The sequence below is a fragment of the Gigantopelta aegis genome, chromosome 6 (assembly GCF_016097555.1).
Source record: "Gigantopelta aegis isolate Gae_Host chromosome 6, Gae_host_genome, whole genome shotgun sequence".
Lineage (NCBI taxonomy): Eukaryota > Metazoa > Mollusca > Gastropoda > Neomphalida > Peltospiridae > Gigantopelta > Gigantopelta aegis.
Window position 1 is genome coordinate 54,920,329 of NC_054704.1, and position 20,787 is coordinate 54,941,115.

The 20,787-nt window shown below is 38.5% G+C and overlaps 1 protein-coding gene across 1 annotated transcript; it reads left to right on the top strand.

Annotated features, from left to right (window-relative positions):
* Positions 1–788: 788 nt before the first annotated feature.
* On the top strand, positions 789–19,373 carry LOC121376338 (major facilitator superfamily domain-containing protein 8-like). The gene is made up of 9 exons (XM_041504183.1): positions 789–1,127; positions 7,442–7,685; positions 9,826–9,939; positions 10,443–10,640; positions 12,092–12,194; positions 15,679–15,813; positions 16,270–16,373; positions 17,373–17,986; positions 18,693–19,373. The coding sequence occupies exons 1-9, from the start codon at positions 897–899 to the stop codon at positions 18,906–18,908; spliced, it is 1,959 nt and encodes a 652-aa protein (XP_041360117.1). The 5' UTR covers positions 789–896; the 3' UTR covers positions 18,909–19,373.
* Positions 19,374–20,787: the final 1,414 nt, after the last annotated feature.

Consider the following 20,787-nt stretch of genomic DNA (forward strand, 5'->3'; position numbering starts at 1 on the left):
CCCACAGGCAGGATAGCACAAACCATGGCCTTTGTTGAACCAGTTATGGATCACTGGTCGGTGCAAGCCGTTTACACCTACCCATTGAGCCCTCACTCAGGGTTTGGAGTCGGTATCTGGATTAAAAATCCCATGCCTCGACTGGGATCCGAACCCAGTACCTACCAGCCTGTAGACCGATGGGGTTATACATTTGGTCTGATAATATATTGCCATCTTTCTTATGTAAACTTTGTATAATATTATATAAATAAGTAATGAAATACATATATACATTTTCTTTCTTTCTTTCTTCTTTTTTTTCACATAAATATGTCCATTTTTCTGTTTGAATAGGTACAAAATGGTTAGCTATAAGGAATTTCCACCAAAAACAAAATGAGCAATATGAGTAATTCATTATGCAAAAACAAACTCACTTAATCTAAAAAAAAATCTTCTTTTTTTTTCCTTCTTTTTTTGTTTTGACTATGTTAAGTGCCCTCAGTTTAAAGCGCAAACGGATAATGGTTTACACAAAATTTTATTGCACTAGTGATGCGTGAACGAAACTACGCCTGTATCATCCAGTTAACTAATACACATTTATCTCTAAACCCACATATATGCAGCAGACGTTTTGATCACGTGGTAGGCGGAACTCTTGTTGTAATTCCGACAAAGCAAGAACTCACTTTCGTTTGGGTGCCAACATTTTGCAACTTGCACCGATGTGAATTATTTATAGATCAGGAAGAAAACCCCATGTCGAAATAAAGAGTTCAGAAACTAAAAGTGGATTCCACCATCTTTGCATAAACCTCTGTCTTTGTTCGCATCACCTATCAGCTTACTACTACTATACGTACATAATCTATAAACTATGTAGATATGGCGGCAGACGAGGTGTTGAGAAAATGGACCACCGGGGAACTGATAGGTCTATAGGCTGTGTTTGTGTTTGTGCGTCTTGCAGTCCCATCACGCAATATGGCGACTCGACGGAGACGACGACCTCGACGGTGGCGGAGGACCCGAAGATCTACAAGAGTCGGTGGCGCTCCATCCGGGTTATGTACCTGACGATGTTCCTCAGCAGCGTCACATTCAGCATTACGATGACGTCCATCTGGCCCTTCCTACACCTGGTAAGTACAGTTTAACGTTAAGTACAGTCTAACGTGAAGTACAATGTACTGTGTAATGTGAATCAGTCTTTCATGAAGTAGTCTGACGTGAAGTACAGTCTAATAGTTTAAGGCGACATACAGTCTAACTTGATGTACAGTATAACGTGAAATACAATATAACATGAAATACAGTCTAATGTGAAGTACAGTCTAATAGTTTAACACGAAATACAGTCTAACATGAAGTATAGTCTAACATGAAGTACAGTATAACGTGAAATACAATATAACGCGAAGTACAGTCTAATGTGAAGTACATTCTAACACGAAGTACAGCATAACAAGAAGTACAGTATAACAAGAAGTACAGTATGACGTGAAGTACAGTATAACATGAAGTACAGTCTAACGTCATTATATAGTAAAAATAGTTTGCCACGAAAAACAGTACAGTATAACGTGAAGTACAGTATAACGTGAAGTACAGTATAACGTGAAGTACAGTATAACATGAAGTACAGTCTAACGTCATTATATAGTAAAAATAGTTTGACACGAAAAACAGTACAGTATAACGTGAAGTACAGTATAACGTGAAGTACAGTATAACGTGAAAAAGTTAAAGTTTGTTTTGTTTAATGACACCTTTAGAGCACATTGATGTATTTATTTATCGGATATTGGATGTCAAATATTTGGTAATTTTGACGTATAGTCCTAGAGAGGAAACCCGCTACGTTTTTCCATTAGTAGCAAGGGATCTTTCATATGCACCACCCCATAGGTATGATAGCACATACCACGGCCTTGGATATACCAGTCGTGGTGCACTGGCTGGAACGAGAAATAGCCCAATAGGCCCACCGACGGGAATTGATCCTAGACCGATTGCGCATCAAGCGAGCGCTTTACCACTGCCTAACTTGAAGTACTGTCTAACGTAAAATACAGTATAACGTGAAATACAGTATAACGTGAAGTACGATATAACGTAATGACAGTCTAACAGTCTATACAGGTAGTAAAACAGTAAAGTTTAACGTGAAGTACAGTCTAACGTGAAGTACTGTCTAACGTGAAATACTATGAAAGAAAGAAAGAAATGTTTTATTTAACGACGCACTCAACACATTTTATTTACGGTAATATGACGTCAGACATATTGTTACGGGCCACACAGATATTGAGAGAGGAAACCCGCTGTCGCCACTTCATGGGCTTCTCTTTTCGATTAACAGCAAATGTTCTTTCATATGCACCATCCCACAGACAGGGTGGTACATACCACGGCCTTTGATATACCAGTCGTGATGCACTGGCTGGAACGAGATGAAATAATATGATGTACAATCTAACAAGAAATACAGAGAACAGTAATATAAAGTATAGTGAGGTATAAGTCTTAATATCAAGTTCAGAAGAGTATAGTAACATGAAGTACTGTAGACTACAGTCTAGCGCGATGTACAGTGACGTACAGTTTAACATCTACAATGACGCAGTCGATTGTGAAGTACAGCGATGTACAGTCTGAGATCAAGTACACTGACGTTCGGTCTAACATCAAATAGAATGACAAGCAGTCTAATGTGGAATTATGTGGAGTACAGCTAGTCTCACGTAGAGTACAGTGACGTACTGTCAATTATGAGGAACAGTGGCGTCCAGTTTAACGTTGGTTCAGTCAAGTAGAACAATTGAGTCTTAATATGCAAATTGGAATAGATGCACTTTATAATGTAGGAGCATATCCAAATTGCCCTTTATCTATAGGTGGTTAATAATATACATGTATGCGCTAAAATGACGCAGCTGTGTGTAAGGTGGATGTATGTTATATGTCCTTTGCAAACAGATGGATGTAACCTGCCATTGTACACAAAATGAATCTGTTTGATCTGGTTTTTACAACTTCCACTATTATTTCTTATGAATATTGCTTATATCTCTAACTAACTGGATTTAACAAACACATGGTATATGATATTATGACTGTTCGACAGTGTTTATATAACAAACAAACTACAGATAACAACAACAACAACAGAGCAATGCACCTCCCAAATAAATAAATAAACAACAACAACATAACATAAACAAACACACGCACGCACGCACGCACACACACACACACAACACACACACACACACACACACACACATATATATATATATATATATATATATATATATATATATATATATAATATATATATATATATATATATATATATATATATACCTCCCACAAACAAACACGCAAGCAAGCAAAAAAAAAAGAAAAAGAAAAAAAAAAGAAAAACAAAAACACCCTGTATATTGCTGCAAATTTGATTAAAGAAAGAAATGTTTTATTTAACGACGCACTCAACACATTTTATTTACGGTTATATGGCGTCAGACATATGGTTAAGGACCACACAGATTTTGAGAGGAAACCCGCTGTCGCCACTACATGAGCTACTCTTCCCGATTAGCAACAATGGATCTTTTATTTGCGCTTCCCACAGGCAGGATAGCACAAACCATGGCCTTTGTTGAACCAGTTATGGATCACTGGTTGGTGCAAGTGGTTTACACCTACCCATTTAGCCTTGCGGAGCACTCACTCATGGTTTGGAGTCGGTATCTGGATTAAAAATCCCTGCCTTGACTGGGATCCGAACCCAGTACCTACCAGCCTGTAGACCGATAGCCTAACCACGACGCCACCGAGGCCGGTCGCAAATTGGATTACTTCACTGGCTTATCAAATCCTGCCCGCGTCGAATCTAACAGGTGGCTGAAGTTGTAATCTGTCAGTCAGCCCAGTGGTAAAGCGCATGCTCAATGCACGGTCGGTCTGGGATCGATCCCCGTCGGTGGGCCTATTGGGCTATTTCTCGTTTGATATATCAAAGGCTGAGGTATGTACTACCCTGTCTGTGAGATGGTGCATATAAAAAATCTCTTGCTGCTAATCGAAAAGAGTAGCCGATGAATTGGCGACAGCAGGTTTCCTCTCTCAATATCTGTGTGGTCCTTAACCATATGTCTGACGCCATAAAACCGTAAATAAAATGTGTTGAGTGCATCGTTAAATAAAATATTTCCTTTGATATTTGCGACATACGGAGCCTTTTTCATGCCTATTACATATTAAAGATATTTTCGTAATTATAATATTAGTATCTGAATAAACAAGACGTTAGTAGTCGTCCTAATGTTTACAGTAGCCCAAAACGGATTTTATCGTCCAATCATCTAGTATGTACGAAAAAAATATATATTACGAGATAAAATGACTATTACAAATACGACCGCAAACACATTGGATATACAGACAATTAAATGGTATTCCAAACACGAAAATGTATTTTGTATGTCATTTTATTCGCCAGAAAACACTGTCAGTTGGAACCATCTTACAAAGACTGCAAACTCAGGACAGTCCCGTTAAAGGCTACCCTAGTTTTCGCCCCCCCCCCCCCCCCCACCCAAACCCCCAATACTTGCTGCTGGTAATAACTTGGTACTTGGTGATGCCTCGACCAGAAGCAGTCAGGCACTTTATAAGGGCCCTATGGGCAACCTAGGGAGACACCACAGCATCGTAAAGGTCTAAAATTAACGAGCTACTCTCGATTCACTAATATCAAAACCTATATTAGCTCGGCCATTTACCTTTCGACCGATCGTTCAAAATTGCGCCAAAGTCCTTCAATCAAAATTGCGCACCTTTTTCTCTTTGGCATTTAACTGCTCCATTCAAATTCCATAGCACCACCACCACCCCAACCCGCCTGCTACCGATTTGATCGGGCTGCTGGTGCTCCCTTGCACCTGCCAGTGCAGGCGGTCCCTCCTCTCCCCTCCCCACACCTTTCCTGTCATGGACGGAGGACCGGCCAAGGCCGGCTCTTGTGCCCACGGCAGGCGTGCGCTACAACAGCTTGTTCTGAATGTGCACGTAAAACCCTATGACATGACATGACCCTAGTTTTTAAACACTATATTTTTTACTATTAGAGCCGTTTTTGATAACTGAATTCATACTTTACTTTTCCATTTCCGTACATTCGAAGTGTTTTTGGTCATCTTGTTGTTTTTAATATCACAAAATGCATTTCTCATATTTTTAAAAACTCACGTGCGTCGGAGAAGTAACAGTTATGGAGTTGAGTTTTAGTCTGTTTTAGAGGGTATTTCCCTATTTCAAAGCCACAGACTTTATCCAAATGTGTTGATTTTCACGGGTTAAAACTAGGGTATTCCCCTTTAAATTTAAAGTTAATCGTTTATGATCTATTTTTAGACGGGATATTTCCATTTCAATGTCACAGACGTTGGTATACCACGTGACCGTTATCATTTTGGTTCGGTTTGTTTTCTCGTGCACGGATCGCGCAAGCAACATCCGATTTGTTGTTGTTCATTTGTGAGATTTTTCTTCACAGTTCGTGAACATTTTCAGTAACAATAAAGTTCAGACAAGTAAGTATCTCAATACAAAACGTTACAAACCCTTAAAACCAATAATTTTGCTAAGTCCTACGATATCTGGAGAGGGGATACAACCAGGAGAGAACAGTTGGAACATGTCCAGGAGAGGTGAAAAGAACTCACCCCAAGTCTGTGAAATTTGTCGTGACGTAGGCATTGTTGTGCTTCGAGCGACATCTACCGGTGACATCAGAATACAAACTTTCAAAATTATTTCAAGCAATTGGGACATGGGGATTCCCATGGTATTTATCGATATAAAACCTGCTTTTTCACTCCATTTGATAAAAACGTGATCTAAGTGTGTTACAGGTTTGTAGATTAACCAAATTATAATTTATTTTCGCTGGATGGAACTAGGGTGTGCGGCTTTAACCTTTAACAGACATATGATAACTTCTCTAGTAATGAAGTAAATTTGGTCTCAAATATAATGTGTTCCCTTTTTTCTTTCTATCAGTATTATTTGGTATAGTGATACCTATATCTCAACCAAATGTTGTAGCTATCGTGTGTCGCTGGTTAGACAGACAATTATTTCCCAGTGTGTTGCTAAACATATGTTAAGTTCCTTTTATTTTTAATCTGATACAGGCCTGTAGGAACAATATGTCTTTCATTATACACACGCTATAGTGGGGGATGGCATAATCACATTTTTATTTCTGTATAGTTATTAGGACAAAAAGGTGGGGAAAAGAGGAGGGGTGCACAAATTCCACCACCACCGGTTTCCATGTGCCGGTGATAAATATGATCATTCGAGAGAGGTGTTTGTTTTTCTTATTAAACAATTTTCCCAGACTCTCATTTCGAAAAGATGTTTTTTGGGTGTGTTTTCTGAACAGTGAGACTTATCCCTTTGGATAATAGTTACATTATTTACATTTGAAGTCGGAGGTATAAAGAAACACAAGCTACATTTGTTTTTGGCTGGAAACAAATATATTTTTTTATATTTTTACTTGATTAAACTGTAGCTCAACATGTTTTATGCTTTTAGTAGCATCTATTTAGCTAGATGCTCTTTTTAAATGTTTATGGTAAAGTAAAGTAAAGTTTGTTTTATTTAACGACGCCACTAGAGCACATTGATTTTTTATCTTATTATCGGCTATTGGACGTCAAACATATGGTCATTCTGACACTGTTTTTTTTAGAGGAAACTCGCTGTCGCCACATAGGCTACTCTTTTACGACAGACAGCAAGGGATCTTTTATTTGTGCTTCCCACAGACAGAACAGCACAAACCATGGCCTTTGTTGAACCAGTTATGGATCACTGGTCGGTGCAAGTGGTTTACACCTACCCACTGAGCCTTGCGGAGCACACACTTAGGGTTTGGAGTCGGTATCTGGATTAAAAATCCCATGCCTCGACTGGGATCCGAACTCAGTACCTACCAGACTGTAGACCGATGGCCTAACCACGACGCCACCGAGGCCGGTAAAAATGTTTATGGCGTATTTAAAAAAAAAAAAATTCAAAACAAAATTAGCCCAACAGACTATAATTTAAAATGGCTGCTAACCATAAAAAAAAACACGGACTAACCAGATTAAATATATATTGATCAAGTATTTACATCTTTAAAAAAAAAAAATCATAGTTTTGTATTCAGTGGTTTACAAGATATTAAAAACGTTGGCGGCCATTTTCCAAAATGGCGTCTAAAAAATATTACCTGTTGGTGATCACCTCCCATTTTTAAAAATGTAATACATGTTAGTTACCTTCCCAATATCAAATTTGATGTCATATATGAAATTCCTACGGGATTATATTACAGGGATTGTATTATTAGGTATTTTCACCTTGTTTTTATTTATTTATTTATATATATGTTCAGCTTGATTCAGAGGCATCAACTGATTTCCTTGGTTGGGTAGTGGCATCGTACAGCGTAGGCCAACTTGTCGCTTCGCCAATATTCGGATTTTGGGCCAACATCCGGAAAAAGAGTCGCGACCCGCTAGCTGTTTCCTTGGTGATAGAACTACTGTCCAACGTGATGTACACCTACATGGAAAGCTTCCCCAGCTACCAGAAGTACTATCTTATCCTTGCCAGGGGCCTGATTGGTTTCGGTGCAGGTAAGCTGTTACAGACAGTTATTCTAGGAAATATAGGTTTTATTTAACGACGCACCCAACACATGTTATTCTGATTATATGCAATCTAATTAAAATTAGCTCCACTATTACATGTGGATCTAACACCAGCCAGTTGGAGCTCATGTCCACCAATCAAAACCTTACTTGCAGAATCCTGCCAGTGATTTAAAACTAACAACACTGCGTAGTCCCCAATGTCCAGGTAACATTTCGTCTGTAAATAATAATTTAGATATTGACCAATCACACTTCGCCTTTTATAACGTTATTTGGGAGCATACAAATTCTAAAAATATCGGGCGAGTCTATTTTAGTGGCCGCAGTACAGCGAACCATACCAATACGTACGGGGTGGGTTATCAGTCTTCAATTTTACATTAAAAATTATTTATTTATTTATAAAAAAACCCACATAAATCAGTCTTCAGTTTTCCATTACAAATTATTTATTTTATAAAATAAAACATGTTTTAAGGCATTCGTAATTCACACGAAACATGTCGTATACCCTCAGGATAATTCGGAATGTTTTCAAATTATTTTTAAATCACTGGCAGGATTCTGCAAGTAAGGTTTTGATTGGTGGACATGAGCTCCAACTGGCTGGTGTTAGATCCACATGTAATAGTGGAGCTAATTTTAATTAGATTGGATTATATGGCATTGGACATAAGGTTAAGAACCACATAGATAATAAGACAGGAACCCGCTGCCACCACTGTCTCCACAGATTACACTTTTCATTCGGATCACGACGGACGATTTCGTCCCCAACCTCATTTTAGTGTTCATTCGGAACGCGCCGTTCTTCGATACATTAAACAATAAGGAAGAAAATGTTTTATTTAACGACGCACTCAACACATTTTATTTACGGTTATATGACGTCGGACTTATGGTCGAGGACCACACAGATATTGAGAGAGGAAACCCGCTGTCGCTACTTCATGGGCTACTCTTTTCGATTAACAGCAAGGGATCTTTTATATGCACCACCCCACAGACAGGATAGTACATACCACGGCCTTTGTTACATCAGTTGTGGAGCACTGGTTGGAACGAGAAATAGCCCAATGGGTCCACCGACGGGAATCGATCCTAGATCGATCGTGCATCAGACGAACGCTGTACCACTGAGCTACGTCCCGATCCCTTAATAAATTAGGCGGCATTTAGCTCAGTCGGTTGAGTGCTCGTTTGAGGTGCTTGCGTCGCAGGATCGAACTACCTCGGTGGATCCATTCAGCTGATTGGGTTTTTTTCTCATTCTAAAACACAACTGGTCAAAGGCCGTGGCATATGCTTTCCAGTCTGTGGGAAAGTGCATATAAAAGATCCCTTGCTGCATTAGGAAAAAATGTAGCGGGTTTCCTCTGATGACTATGTGTCAGAATTACCATATATATGTTTGACATCCAATAGCCAATGATTAATAAATCAATGTGATCTAGTGGAGTCTTTAAACAAAACTTAAAGATATAACATTATATACATTTCATGAAGAGCTTTAATTTTGCTGTATTGTGTTTGGCTAATTGGTATTTGCTCAAACTCTTTTGTTTTGTTGTAGTGTGCGTGGTGTGTGTGGGGGTGGGGTGGGGTGGGAGTAGCCCTGGCCCAGCTTAAACTCTGATATTGTTTTGGGGCTTGTTATATGTATTTATGAATGAGTCGTTTGTCACGAGAGGGGATGTAGCTCAGTCGGTAGTGCAATCGTCCGAGGTGTTTGGGTCGTAGGATCGAACCTTCGCGACGGGGTTTCCCCATACCAACCATGGTTCCACGACTGGTATATCGTAAAGTCGTAGCATGTTGTATTGTCTATGCGTAATTGCATGAAAAAAAATCGCTTGCTGCAAACTGTTTGTTGTTATTATTGTTGTTGTTTTTTGTTTGGGTGTTATTGTCATTGGGGGGGGGGGGTATGTTTTTTGTTTGTTTGTTGTTGTTTTTTGGGGGGTTGGGGTCCTCTAAGACTATAATATTAGATTTATGGAATGTTTGTCATCCAATAGCCGATGATTAACAAACCAATGTGCTCTAATGATTTCGTTAAACAAAAACAACTTTTTTTCATTTGTTACCCGTGAGATAATTTAAATTGTGTTTATCACCCCAGGTAACGTGGCGGTTGTCCGGTCGTATGTGTCAGGTGCCACGACTGTCAAGGAACGGACTGGAGCCATGGCCAACGTCAGCATCTTCCAGACTGTCGGCTTCATTCTAGGTCCAGGTTGGTCACTGTCAAAATATTACTCAGAGGGTAAAGCACTCGGACATAAGGCTACTGGGTTCAGGGTTCGTAGCCCGGTACCGGCTCCCACCCAGAGCGAGATTTAACGACTCAGTGGGTAGGTGTAAGGCCACTACACCATCTTCTCTCTCCGTCCATGACAGGAAAGGTGGGGGAGGGGAGAAGAGGGACCGCCTGCACAGGCAGGTGCAAGGGAGCACCAGCAGCCCGATCAAATCGGTAGTAGGCGGGTGGGGGTGGTGGTGGTGCTATCGAATTTGAATGGAGCAGTTAAATGCCAAAAAGTAAAGGGTGCGCAATTTTGATTGAGGGAATTTGGCGCAATTTTGAACGGTCGGTCGAAAGGTAAATGGTCGAGCTAATATAGCTTTTGATATTAGTGAATCGAGAGTAGCTCGTGGAATATATTGGAGATTGTAGCTTTAAGTAGACTACTAAATTCACGTTATCAATAATAATAGTACATGTATATGCAATTGCAGCGATCCAAGCAGCACTGGTCCCTCTGGGACACCCGGGGCCCATCCACAAGATATGGCTTCATCTCGACATGTACACGGCGCCGGGCTATTTCGGCGCCATCCTCTGCATCATCAACATCGTGCTGTTGATCGTCGTGTTTAGAGAACACAGGGTCGTGGACCGCGACCTCGATGCCAACACAAACATCCAAGACAGCAGTGAGTATTCGTTGTAATGTCACGGGTTCGGAAATCATCGGACGTGTCCGTCGTCGTTCGCGTTATGTCGGATGAATACGACGAATAAAATGTTTAATATTAAAACAATACACGGTGGTGCTCAAATGTAATAATTGTGCATGTATTTAGATACTTTAAATGAAAATCCAGTTAGGAGTCAGACGAATGTCTTAAGAACTTGTAGTTTTCGTAATATTTGATTGACAAAATTCATTATTTGATATATTACAGTATTATAAGACTTTTATCCTTAAGTCTGGTTTCAATCAAATCTATAACGGACTCAGACCGACGTAGACACTGCAAGAGTGGACAGTTTTACGACTGTATTCCTTTATAAATGTCCATTGCTCTGCGCCTCGGTGGTGCAGTGGTTAAGCCATCGGACTACAGGCTGGTATGTAAAGGGTTCACAGGCCGGTACCGGCTCCCACCCAGAACGATTTCGTAAGGGCTCAATGGGTACGTGTAAGGCCACTACACTCTCTTCTCTCTCACTAACCACTAACCAACTAATAACTAACCCACTGCCCTGGACAGACAGCCCAAATAGCTGAGATGTGTGCCCAGGACAGCGGGCTTGAACCTTAATTGGATATAAACACGAAAATAAGTTGAAATGAAATGAATGCTCTGCGTCAGATTTTGTCTGTCGGCGACCTGTTACATATTTTATGGAAACGACAAAGAAACAATACCATTTAGGTTAGAAGTCCTGCCTTTGTCAAGCTGGAGAAGACCCTGTATTAATTTGCCATATTCTTTTTCTTTCTTTCTTTCTTTCTTCTGTTTTGTTTGTGTTCATTCTTTCTTTCTTTTTTTTCTCTTTGTTTTGTGTGTGTTGTTTGGTTGGTTTTGTTTGTTGTTTGTTTATTTGTCACTGCCATCCAACATATTTCCAGGGCTGTAGCTAGCACGTGACAGTGGCCCATGTGAAAATACGGGAAAACGAAGCTCTTTTTTAGTGTAAAAATTGTTTTGTTTTAACTAACTCGAGAAGAGGTGGCATTGTTGTGTACGGATTCGGTTTTGGTTTTTTTCCCTTGTTTCGTTTACTAAGCAGTGGCGGATCCATAAAATCCATTAGGGGGGCCCCAGTGACATGAGGCGGAATGCCAGGGGAACTTTGGGGGAGGTTTAGAGAGGGATCGTAAAAAAAATTAAAATTAATATATAATAAAATTATAACTCCCCTGCCCCCCCCCCCCCCCCCCCTAGATTCGCCTCTGCTAAAAATCGTATGAAATTTTGGTTAGGTACGGCTGTAATTTGCCAAACGAAATGTGAAATGGACGAATCACCTGAAAGGGTTTAGCGTTTGTGAAAAGAAAATTGCAAATATATTGGTAAACCACGGGGGCACTTGAATGTTTAGAGTTGACATATCCACTTGGTCACCCCCTTGGAACTGCCATTGGATTTATTTTCAGGTTACGAGGAAGTGGTCCCGGTGTACACTCCAGACTACCTGGCCGTCATATCGTCCATCTGTATATTTTTCGTCGTCCTCTTCATATTCACGGTGTTCGAAACGTAAGTAAATATACTAGTGAACAAAAACAACAAGCAACAACGGTTATACACCCATCACCAAGCACAAAGTGTAGGAGGAATCGTATCACAATGGAGCTCATTTTGGCTTTAGGTCTTTGACCTAACTACTAAATTCGTATTCCAAATTCCGCCCACCTTAAACTCACCAACCCCCCCCCCCCCCCCCCAACCTTATAGCATATAGATCGGACTTTAAACTTTTAGACCTCCGTTCAAAATTATATGTCGAAATTATTCTTTTTTTTAATATTATTAAATAGTCCGATCCTCTCTTCTTTCTCTTATTTATTTTTGGACTGTCCATCTAAAATACTCCAAATTATATAAATATTCGGCCGAGCAGTCAATTTTTTTTTTTATTAACTTTCTTACTAATAGCTATTTTCAAACATCTGCCCATTTTCAACTCTATCCTCTCCCCATCCCGAGTCAGGCAACCGATCTTATCGGAGGTCGGACTTTGGATGGGCGTGTTCGAAACCCTAGTGGTATATGGACACGTTAAATTGTTATCTATCTATCTATCTATCACAATGGTGCGTGTATAAATATAATGTGAGTTGGTTTTTGTTTTTGTTTTTTTTGTGTTTTGTTTTAGTTTCGTTTGTTTGTTTGGGTTTTTTTTTGGGGGGGGGGGGGTTTGTTTTGTTTGTTTAGGGTTTTTTGGGGGGGGGTTCGGGAGGGGTATTTGTTTATATTCATCGAATAAAACGTATGAAACATACAATAATAATTCAAAATAATTCTTAACATGGAGAATAATGGTTTAAACAAATTACTTATTTGCAATTCTCCTTTAATTCATTTGTCTTGATGGTATACCATTTCTACAATAGGCTGTGTCATCAATTTCTTCCTGGTACTGAATTTTATTCTAAATTTTAATTTGATCTGTCTGTGATATTTGTATTTTTTGCATAGTTCTTTACACTGTGTTTTAATTTGATCTGTCTGTGATATTTGTATTCTTTGCATAGTTCTTTACACTGTGTTTTAATTTGATCTGTCTGTCATATTTGTATTCTTTGCATAGTTCTTTACACCGTGTTTTATTTTGATCTGTCTGTGATATTTGTATTTTTTGCATAGTTCTTTACACTGTGTTTTAATTCAACTGTAATTAACCGGGGCAGGATGTAACCCAGTGGTAAAGCGCACGCCTGATGCGCGGTCGGTCTAGGATCGATCCTCGTCGGTGGGTCCGTTGGGCTATTTCTCATTCCAGCCAGTGCACCACGACTGGTATATCAAAAGCCGTGGTATGTGTTATTCTGTCTGTGGGATGTTGCATATAAAAGATCAACTGCTACTAATCGAAAAGTGTAGCGGGTTTCCTCTCTACGACTGTCAAAATGACCATATGTTTGACATCCAATAGCCGATGATTAATAAATCAATGTGCTCTAGTGGTGTCGTTAAACAAAACAAATTTCAACTGTGTTTTTTTATATTGATGTTCATCACTTCCTTCTTATGTTTACCGTAGTTTGACACCCAACAGCCAATGTATTTTTCGTGCTGGGGTGTCGTTAAACATTCGTTCGTTCATTCATTCATTCATTCATTCATTCGTTCGTTCGTTCGTCCATCCATTCATTCAATCATTCATCTTTGTTACAGTATTTATACATTCATGTACATATGTGTAGCTATAGAACTATGGACACACAACAAATACATATTGTAACATGGAGAATTATTACAAATAAACAATGTGAGACGTACGCAATTGGCATTAATTTATACTAACTCTCGATTCATTGGAGGGTTAAGGTTTTGTTTTTGATTGTCAAATACTTCGTAAATTGGAAATATCTTATAATGACCAGCCTCACAAGAATGCATATGTTTGGAAAGTAAAAGTAAAGTTTGTTTTATTTAACGACGCCACTAGAGCACATTGATTTTTTATCTTATCATCGGCTATTGGACGTCAAACATATTATAGTCATTCTGACACTGTTTTTTAGAGGAAACCCGCTGTCGCCACATATGCTACTCTTTTACGACAGGCAGCAAGGGATCTTTTATTTGCGCTTCCCACAGGATAGCACAAACCATGGCCTTTGTTATGGATCACTGGTCGGTGCAAGTGGTTTACACCTACCCATTGAGCCTTGCAAAGTACTCACTCAGGGTTTGGAGTCGGTATCTGGATTTAAAATCCCATGCCTCGACTGGGATCCGAACCCAGTACCTACCAGCCTGTAGACCGATGGCCTAACCACGACGCCACCGAGGCCGGTATGTTTGGAAACATGCAGGTGTCAGTTCTGCAGGAACAATTTGTAGTCAATGAAGAGTTACTCTTTTTCGGAGATGAACTGACTGCCCGATATTAAATCCATCACAGTTTATACTTTCAAAGCATAAATTATATCTGTTGATGAGCAAGTCATATTGCTTTTCATAGTAAATTCCTTTGAACGTATATTAAATGTTGAACCTTTTAGCAAGTGTTTACAAGTACCACACCATGGATCTTTACATTTTGTAATTCTGGGGACTGTGCCTTGTTCTGAATATGTCGCATTTGATAGCATATTCTTTAAGTTTGCAGGTTGTCGTTTACTTTTAATTACTGTGAATTTAGTTAGAAGTTTCGTTATGATGTTGCTTTGTTGCAAAATATCTAAATTGTCGTATCCGTTTTGAAATAATTCTGCATTGTTGGGGTTATGTGTAGTAACAAAAGGTATTATTTTATTTATTGTTTATATAATATAAAGTCTCTTTACATTTACATCGTTACATTTTCCAAGCTTTCGGCCTTGCGGTCACGTCATTGGCGTTGCGGTGTGACCTATGAGTTACTCGCTGATGTTCACTCCGTGGTGTCTATCTGTTCTTAATTTGTTTTTCCAAAGATTTTCTGTGGTTTTTCCTGTATGTGTCATCTTTATATAATCCGTCGGTGGGCCCATTGGGCTATTTCTCTTTCCAGCTAGTACACCACGACTAGTGTATCAAAGGTCGTGGTATGTGATATCCTGTCTGTGGGATGGTGTATATAAAAGATCACTTGCTACTGATAGAAAAAATGTAGAGGGTTTCCCCTCTAAGACTATATGTCAAAATTACCAAATGTGTGCTCTAGTTGTGTCATTAAACAAAACAAACTTGATATAATTTGTCCAGATCCATCACACCGAACATATTTATATCATGACCGTCAGTCCTAGAGTGATCGTCAGTCTTGAAGTGTTCGTCAGTCTTGAAGTGATCGTCAGTCCTAAAGTGTTCGTCAATCTTGAAGTTATCGTCAGTCCTAAAGTGATCGTCAGTCCTGAAGTGTTCGTCAGTACTAAAGTGTTCGTCAGTCTTGAAGTGATCATCAGTCCTAAAGTCCTGTTCTTATTCTTGAAAGATTCAGTTGTCTCACCAACATAAATAAATTTGATATAGTTTGAGATTCATGTTTTATAATTAACATCAAGTCTTATTAAATTATTTGTTTGTATAGGATTGCAACTCCGCTGACCATGAACGAATTTGCCTGGACGAAGGATAAAGCCACATTATACAACGGAATCATTCTAGCAACGGCTGGCGCGGAGGCCATTGCTATTTTCATGGGCCTCAAATTCCTTTCAAAAAGGTGATTATATCAAACAAGATTCAAGTGAAGATTTCTGTAGGTGGGGGTCGATCCTGTTCTGTTGTCCGCTAGTGGTATACTTTAATACATACAAATCTTAAGCCGCTGTTATTTAAAATGTTCAGTCATCTATGGGTTGTTCGCAATTATCACCCCTTTCACAAGCGAATACATCATGCGCTGAAGAACTAGGTGGGTAATGGGAGGGAGGTAATGCTTTTAAAACAAAGAAAATATGTCGATAAAATGTTCCTTATAAAATCAACATTTTTTATCTACACTTCTTTTTAATTATTAAATATAGCAAATTATTAAACAGCCATACTGCCAGTTCTAAAATTTCCCAATGAAAATAATACATATAGTTGTTTATATTGATATATTTATGTTTAATAAACCAAACAAAATCGATTGTTCAGGTTATTTTAAAATGTTTAATACCTACCTATTTTTTAGAATTAATGAACGATTCCTGTTGATTGGTGGATTCATTCTCTGCATGCTGGGATACTTTGTATTTTTACCTTGGGGAAACGAGCTACCAATCCGCAGTCCGGCAGGTTTGTTTTATCGTTATTATTTTAACAAGTGGTTAGAACGTGAGAATATATATGGCTAAGCGTTTTCTTTGATCAACCAAGTCAGTTGAACGGTGGATCCATTCACTGATTGAACTTTTGTCGTTCCAACCAGTGCACCACAACTGGTCAAAGGCCGTGGTATGTGCTTTCCTGTTTGTGTGAAAATGCATATAAAAGATCCCTTGTTGCTAATGGAAAAATGTAGCGGGTTTCTTCTGACTACGTGTTAGAATTACCAAATGTTTAACATTCAATAGCTCAATGGTGTCGTTAAACAAAACACTTTAACTTTAACGTTAATCTTTGTTCACTATGACAAATGTGTATTTTCTATAATTGAAACTTCGTTCGTCAGACCAATCGAGAAATAACTAAACTTTCACTGTGGTATGCATCTCGTTACCTTTGCATTCACATACAGTAATGTATTAAAATCGTATCTCTGCACAAGTCTAAATGTTGTTTTGAAATGTACAAAGGTCGAAATATATATACATAACTTTATATTCAATCACTGTTTAGCGTCTTCCAGTAACGTCTGCTGCATGAAAATGTAAACCCACATTTAATAGAACGGTATTTAATTTTTGTTACTTAAGTGCTCAGTTGTTCCAAAAATGTAATACGGTTTTTGTTGTTGGGGTTTTTTGTTTTGGTTTGTTTTATTTTGTTGTTTTTTTGCGGGGGGGGGGGGGGGGGGGAGGGCTTAGTTACTAAGTTTCAAAGTGGGTTTTTTTCTAATATTATTATTGTTGTTGTTGTTATTAAATGTCGTTTATAATCCAGTCAGTATATTTAGTCCAAAATGTCGTAAACCCAAAACAAAGTAGAATAATAAAAAATAAAATAATATTTTTTTATATATATATTTTTTTTAATTTTGCATTCATATATATTCTGCTTTACATTCTTGATATTCTTGAACTGTTGTATCAAGGCTTTCAGTTGTTTTTGTTTTTTTCGTGAAATGTGTATCAGTGATTGTGATGAACTCGACCACTGGAGCCACACAAATATCCAAAGCCTTCAGTCTTCCAATGTCCTGGAATCCGTCAACAGTATTACCGTTAGACTCCAACAAAACCACAGCCACGACACCGTCGCCACTGTCATATGCACCATTCAATCTGTACTCAAGAGATTTCACAACATCAGCATCGCCATCTGCATTGACTTCTATGGCCACAGCTACGTCAGTGTCAACCAGTGATGCATATTCCAGTAGCAACACAAAAACAACAGTTACAGGAAGTTCTATAACCGGAATAGAAAACACAACTTCTTTTACGACAAGCACTATAACTAGTAGTATACACAGTACCAAGGTTCTTTCTAGTAGTATTACGCCACACCAAAACACGTCGACGGCTAGCACGGTTGGTACGACGTTTCCAGTGACAACCACCGTGACAGCAGCGACAACAACAGTGGAGCTGGAAGGGTGTCCCTCCACGATGTCTTGGTGCGACGACACGCCGAGGATATACCTACCTCAGTATCTCGTCGGGGTTTTCCTCATATCTGCTGGATACCCGTGTACCAGTGTGATGACGTACACCATATATTCGAAAATCTTAGGACCAAAACCACAGGTAATAAATTAAGAGTTCTTTTCATTGTCATATCCTTATAGGCTACCCACTGTCAACTATTCTGCCAAAATGTCTTTATGCTAACCTTACATATACATGTATGAAAATAGATATCTTTTTTCAACAAAAAACCACGATTGTTAATATGAAACTCTTAAGGAAAGCATACATAATGTTTTAAATACGATTTTTAGCAGTTGTGATTATAAAAATCCGATATTGATTTTCGGTCGTTTTTTGTATAGCTTTTTTTGAAAACATAAAGCTGTTGCATAACTTGGAAAACATTGTTGTATTATTATTACTATTATTATTATTATTGCTATTATTATTATTATTATTATTATTATTATTATTGTGTATTTTTTATTTTTTTATTTTTTTTAGACAAGTTATTCATTTTTGTATTCTAATGTGCACCAACATTTGGATAACACCGTTTTCTTCTTCTTCTCGGTGTCTGTCTGTCTGTCTGTCTGTCTGTCTGTCTGTCTCTCTCTCTCTCTCTCTCTCTCTCTCTCTCTCTCTCTCTCTCTCTCTCTCTCTCTCTCTCTCTCTCTCTCTCTGTGTGTGTGTGTGTGTGTGTGTGTGTGTGTGTTTAGTTGTTTTGTTTTTGTGGTGTTGTTGTTTGTAAAGACCTTTTATCTAGTGAACATTCTGTTTGATCACTAGACTATTTGGCAACTTAAAACTCTTTGTTTTGTAGGGTACGTGGATGGGTTGGCTGACTGCTTCGGGTAGTTTGGCAAGAACCGTCGGCCCTATCTTTGTCTCGCAGATTTACACGGCGTACGGACCAAGAGTCACTTTTGCCACAGACTGTGCTATCGTTCTCGTTACGATCATAGGAGTGTGTATCGTGTTTAAACGACTGGTACCATTCACCTTCACTGGCAAAGTAAACGACTCCGCCACAGTTTAAAGTTACATTGATGACATGTTACCAGTTTACAAAATGATAACTAACTCAGGAATATGAGGAATGTTAATTGAAATACGGGAGGGATCAATTAGACAACAAGGTGCAGTAACTTTCGAAAGTATGCGACTACTTCTTCACAGCAATTTAAAGTTTGAATGACATGAAATGTGATCCAGTGCCAAATTCATCAAGATTATAAACTTTTTCGGACCGTTATTTATAATTCTGACTGGGTTCATTAAATGCCAAATTGTCAAGACAACTACCACAACAACAACAACAACAACAACAACAACAACAGAAGCACCAACAACAATCGGACCGGAGACGATTAGATCTACGTTGGTAAAAGAATTCTAGGATTATCTGTAAATGGAGCACAGAATTCTAAATTTATAAAGGATGATTTTTGGCTTCTGGTACTTTAAGAATTATTTTAAAATCAGCAGAAGTAACCGGATCCTACGGACCAACATAATACACCATAAGACGTTTTCACGGAATGAATAAGATATCCCGGTAATCATCAAATAACTTCCCATCGTTATACACTCTTTTCCTCCTGTTTTATAGAGGATATTTCATATTTTTTGTCAAATATGATTTATATCTCATCGAGTGAAGTTTGCAATCATATCTCACGAGTCGTGCTTGTGCGACGAGTATAATATGATTGGAAGCTTCACGAGATGAGATATAAATCATATTTGACAAAAAACATGAAATTTTCTATTTGGTAATTTACCTTTATTTTTAAAATGCCAGCATTAAAATAGTTCCGGCTTTCTTACAGTTAAGATAACACTTTCTACAGTGACGATAACACATTTTAGAGTAAAATAGTGAAATTTTCACTCTAAAATGTGTTATCGTCACTGAATGACTGACAACACTTTTATTTCACTGATATTTTAAGATATTTCACTAAATGTTATTGTCACGGGGATCCTATAATACCCGTAACTGAATAAAACACGATTGTCCAAATATCTCTCCTAACTGTATATCTATTAGATCTCTCTGTAACAGGCAGTTATACCCGCTGGCTCGTCTAGGTATGATCAGAGATAAGATCTTATATAAAGTATATATTATTATAGCACGTTTAGTTCACTAGAAAACACAACAAAAACACAATACACTTTGGAATCTGTATTAACCTACGCTGACAAATGTACTGCCGCAGTAGTTAATTAACAACAACAAATAATAACAACCCAGAACTGATCACTTAATTAGTTAATCTCTAGGTGTCTAGTTTACACAATATGCTAATCACTTCACCGTGACACAACTACCCACGCGTGTGATAATTGCGAAACGCTTCCAGGGGAACTTAATTAATAAAGGAATTACAACTCTGTTCCTAACTGGTTAATTTTTAATTAACCCTTAACTACTCATTCAGTAACCTTGTAACACAGAATTAATACTGGTACCTATCACAATAAAGACAATAACCTACAGTTTACCTAGGTCCTCTAGGATGACTGGCTAAGCTTTAATAATTATTTAGACAGTGAGCCTACAGTTTACTGCGTCAGATGACCGGCAGCACCGTCTAAATAATATTGGTATAATACAGTATTAAAATATTTAAAGTCACATCAATCACATCAAGGTTATACACAGAGCAGAAAATATATAATTACCAGTCCGGATGGACAGCGATCCCTGGAAGCCTTCCTATGTTTCACCCTGATATCTCTAAAACCCTAGCTATTTATCATAAAACCGAATATCGCCTGGGGGTAACTAAAACCCTAGCTATTTATCATAAAACCGAATATCGCCTGGGGGGTACATCGCGGCTCTCCCACTATCAAGTGATATTTCCACAGCGAGCATGACGGCAATTTTCTCTTAGATGGCCAGACTC

What these genes read in the sequence shown, in the direction of transcription:
- LOC121376338 (XM_041504183.1), top strand. Translation starts at nt 897, where the DNA reads ATGGACCACCGGGGAACTGATAGGTCTATAGGCTGTGTTTGTGTTTGT. An exon ending in TCTGGCCCTTCCTACACCTG is followed by an intron (nt 1,128 to 7,441) that starts GTAAGTACAGTT and finishes ATATATGTTCAG; the next exon opens with CTTGATTCAGAGGCATCAAC. An exon ending in CACAAACATCCAAGACAGCA is followed by an intron (nt 10,641 to 12,091) that starts GTGAGTATTCGT and finishes ATTTATTTTCAG; the next exon opens with GTTACGAGGAAGTGGTCCCG.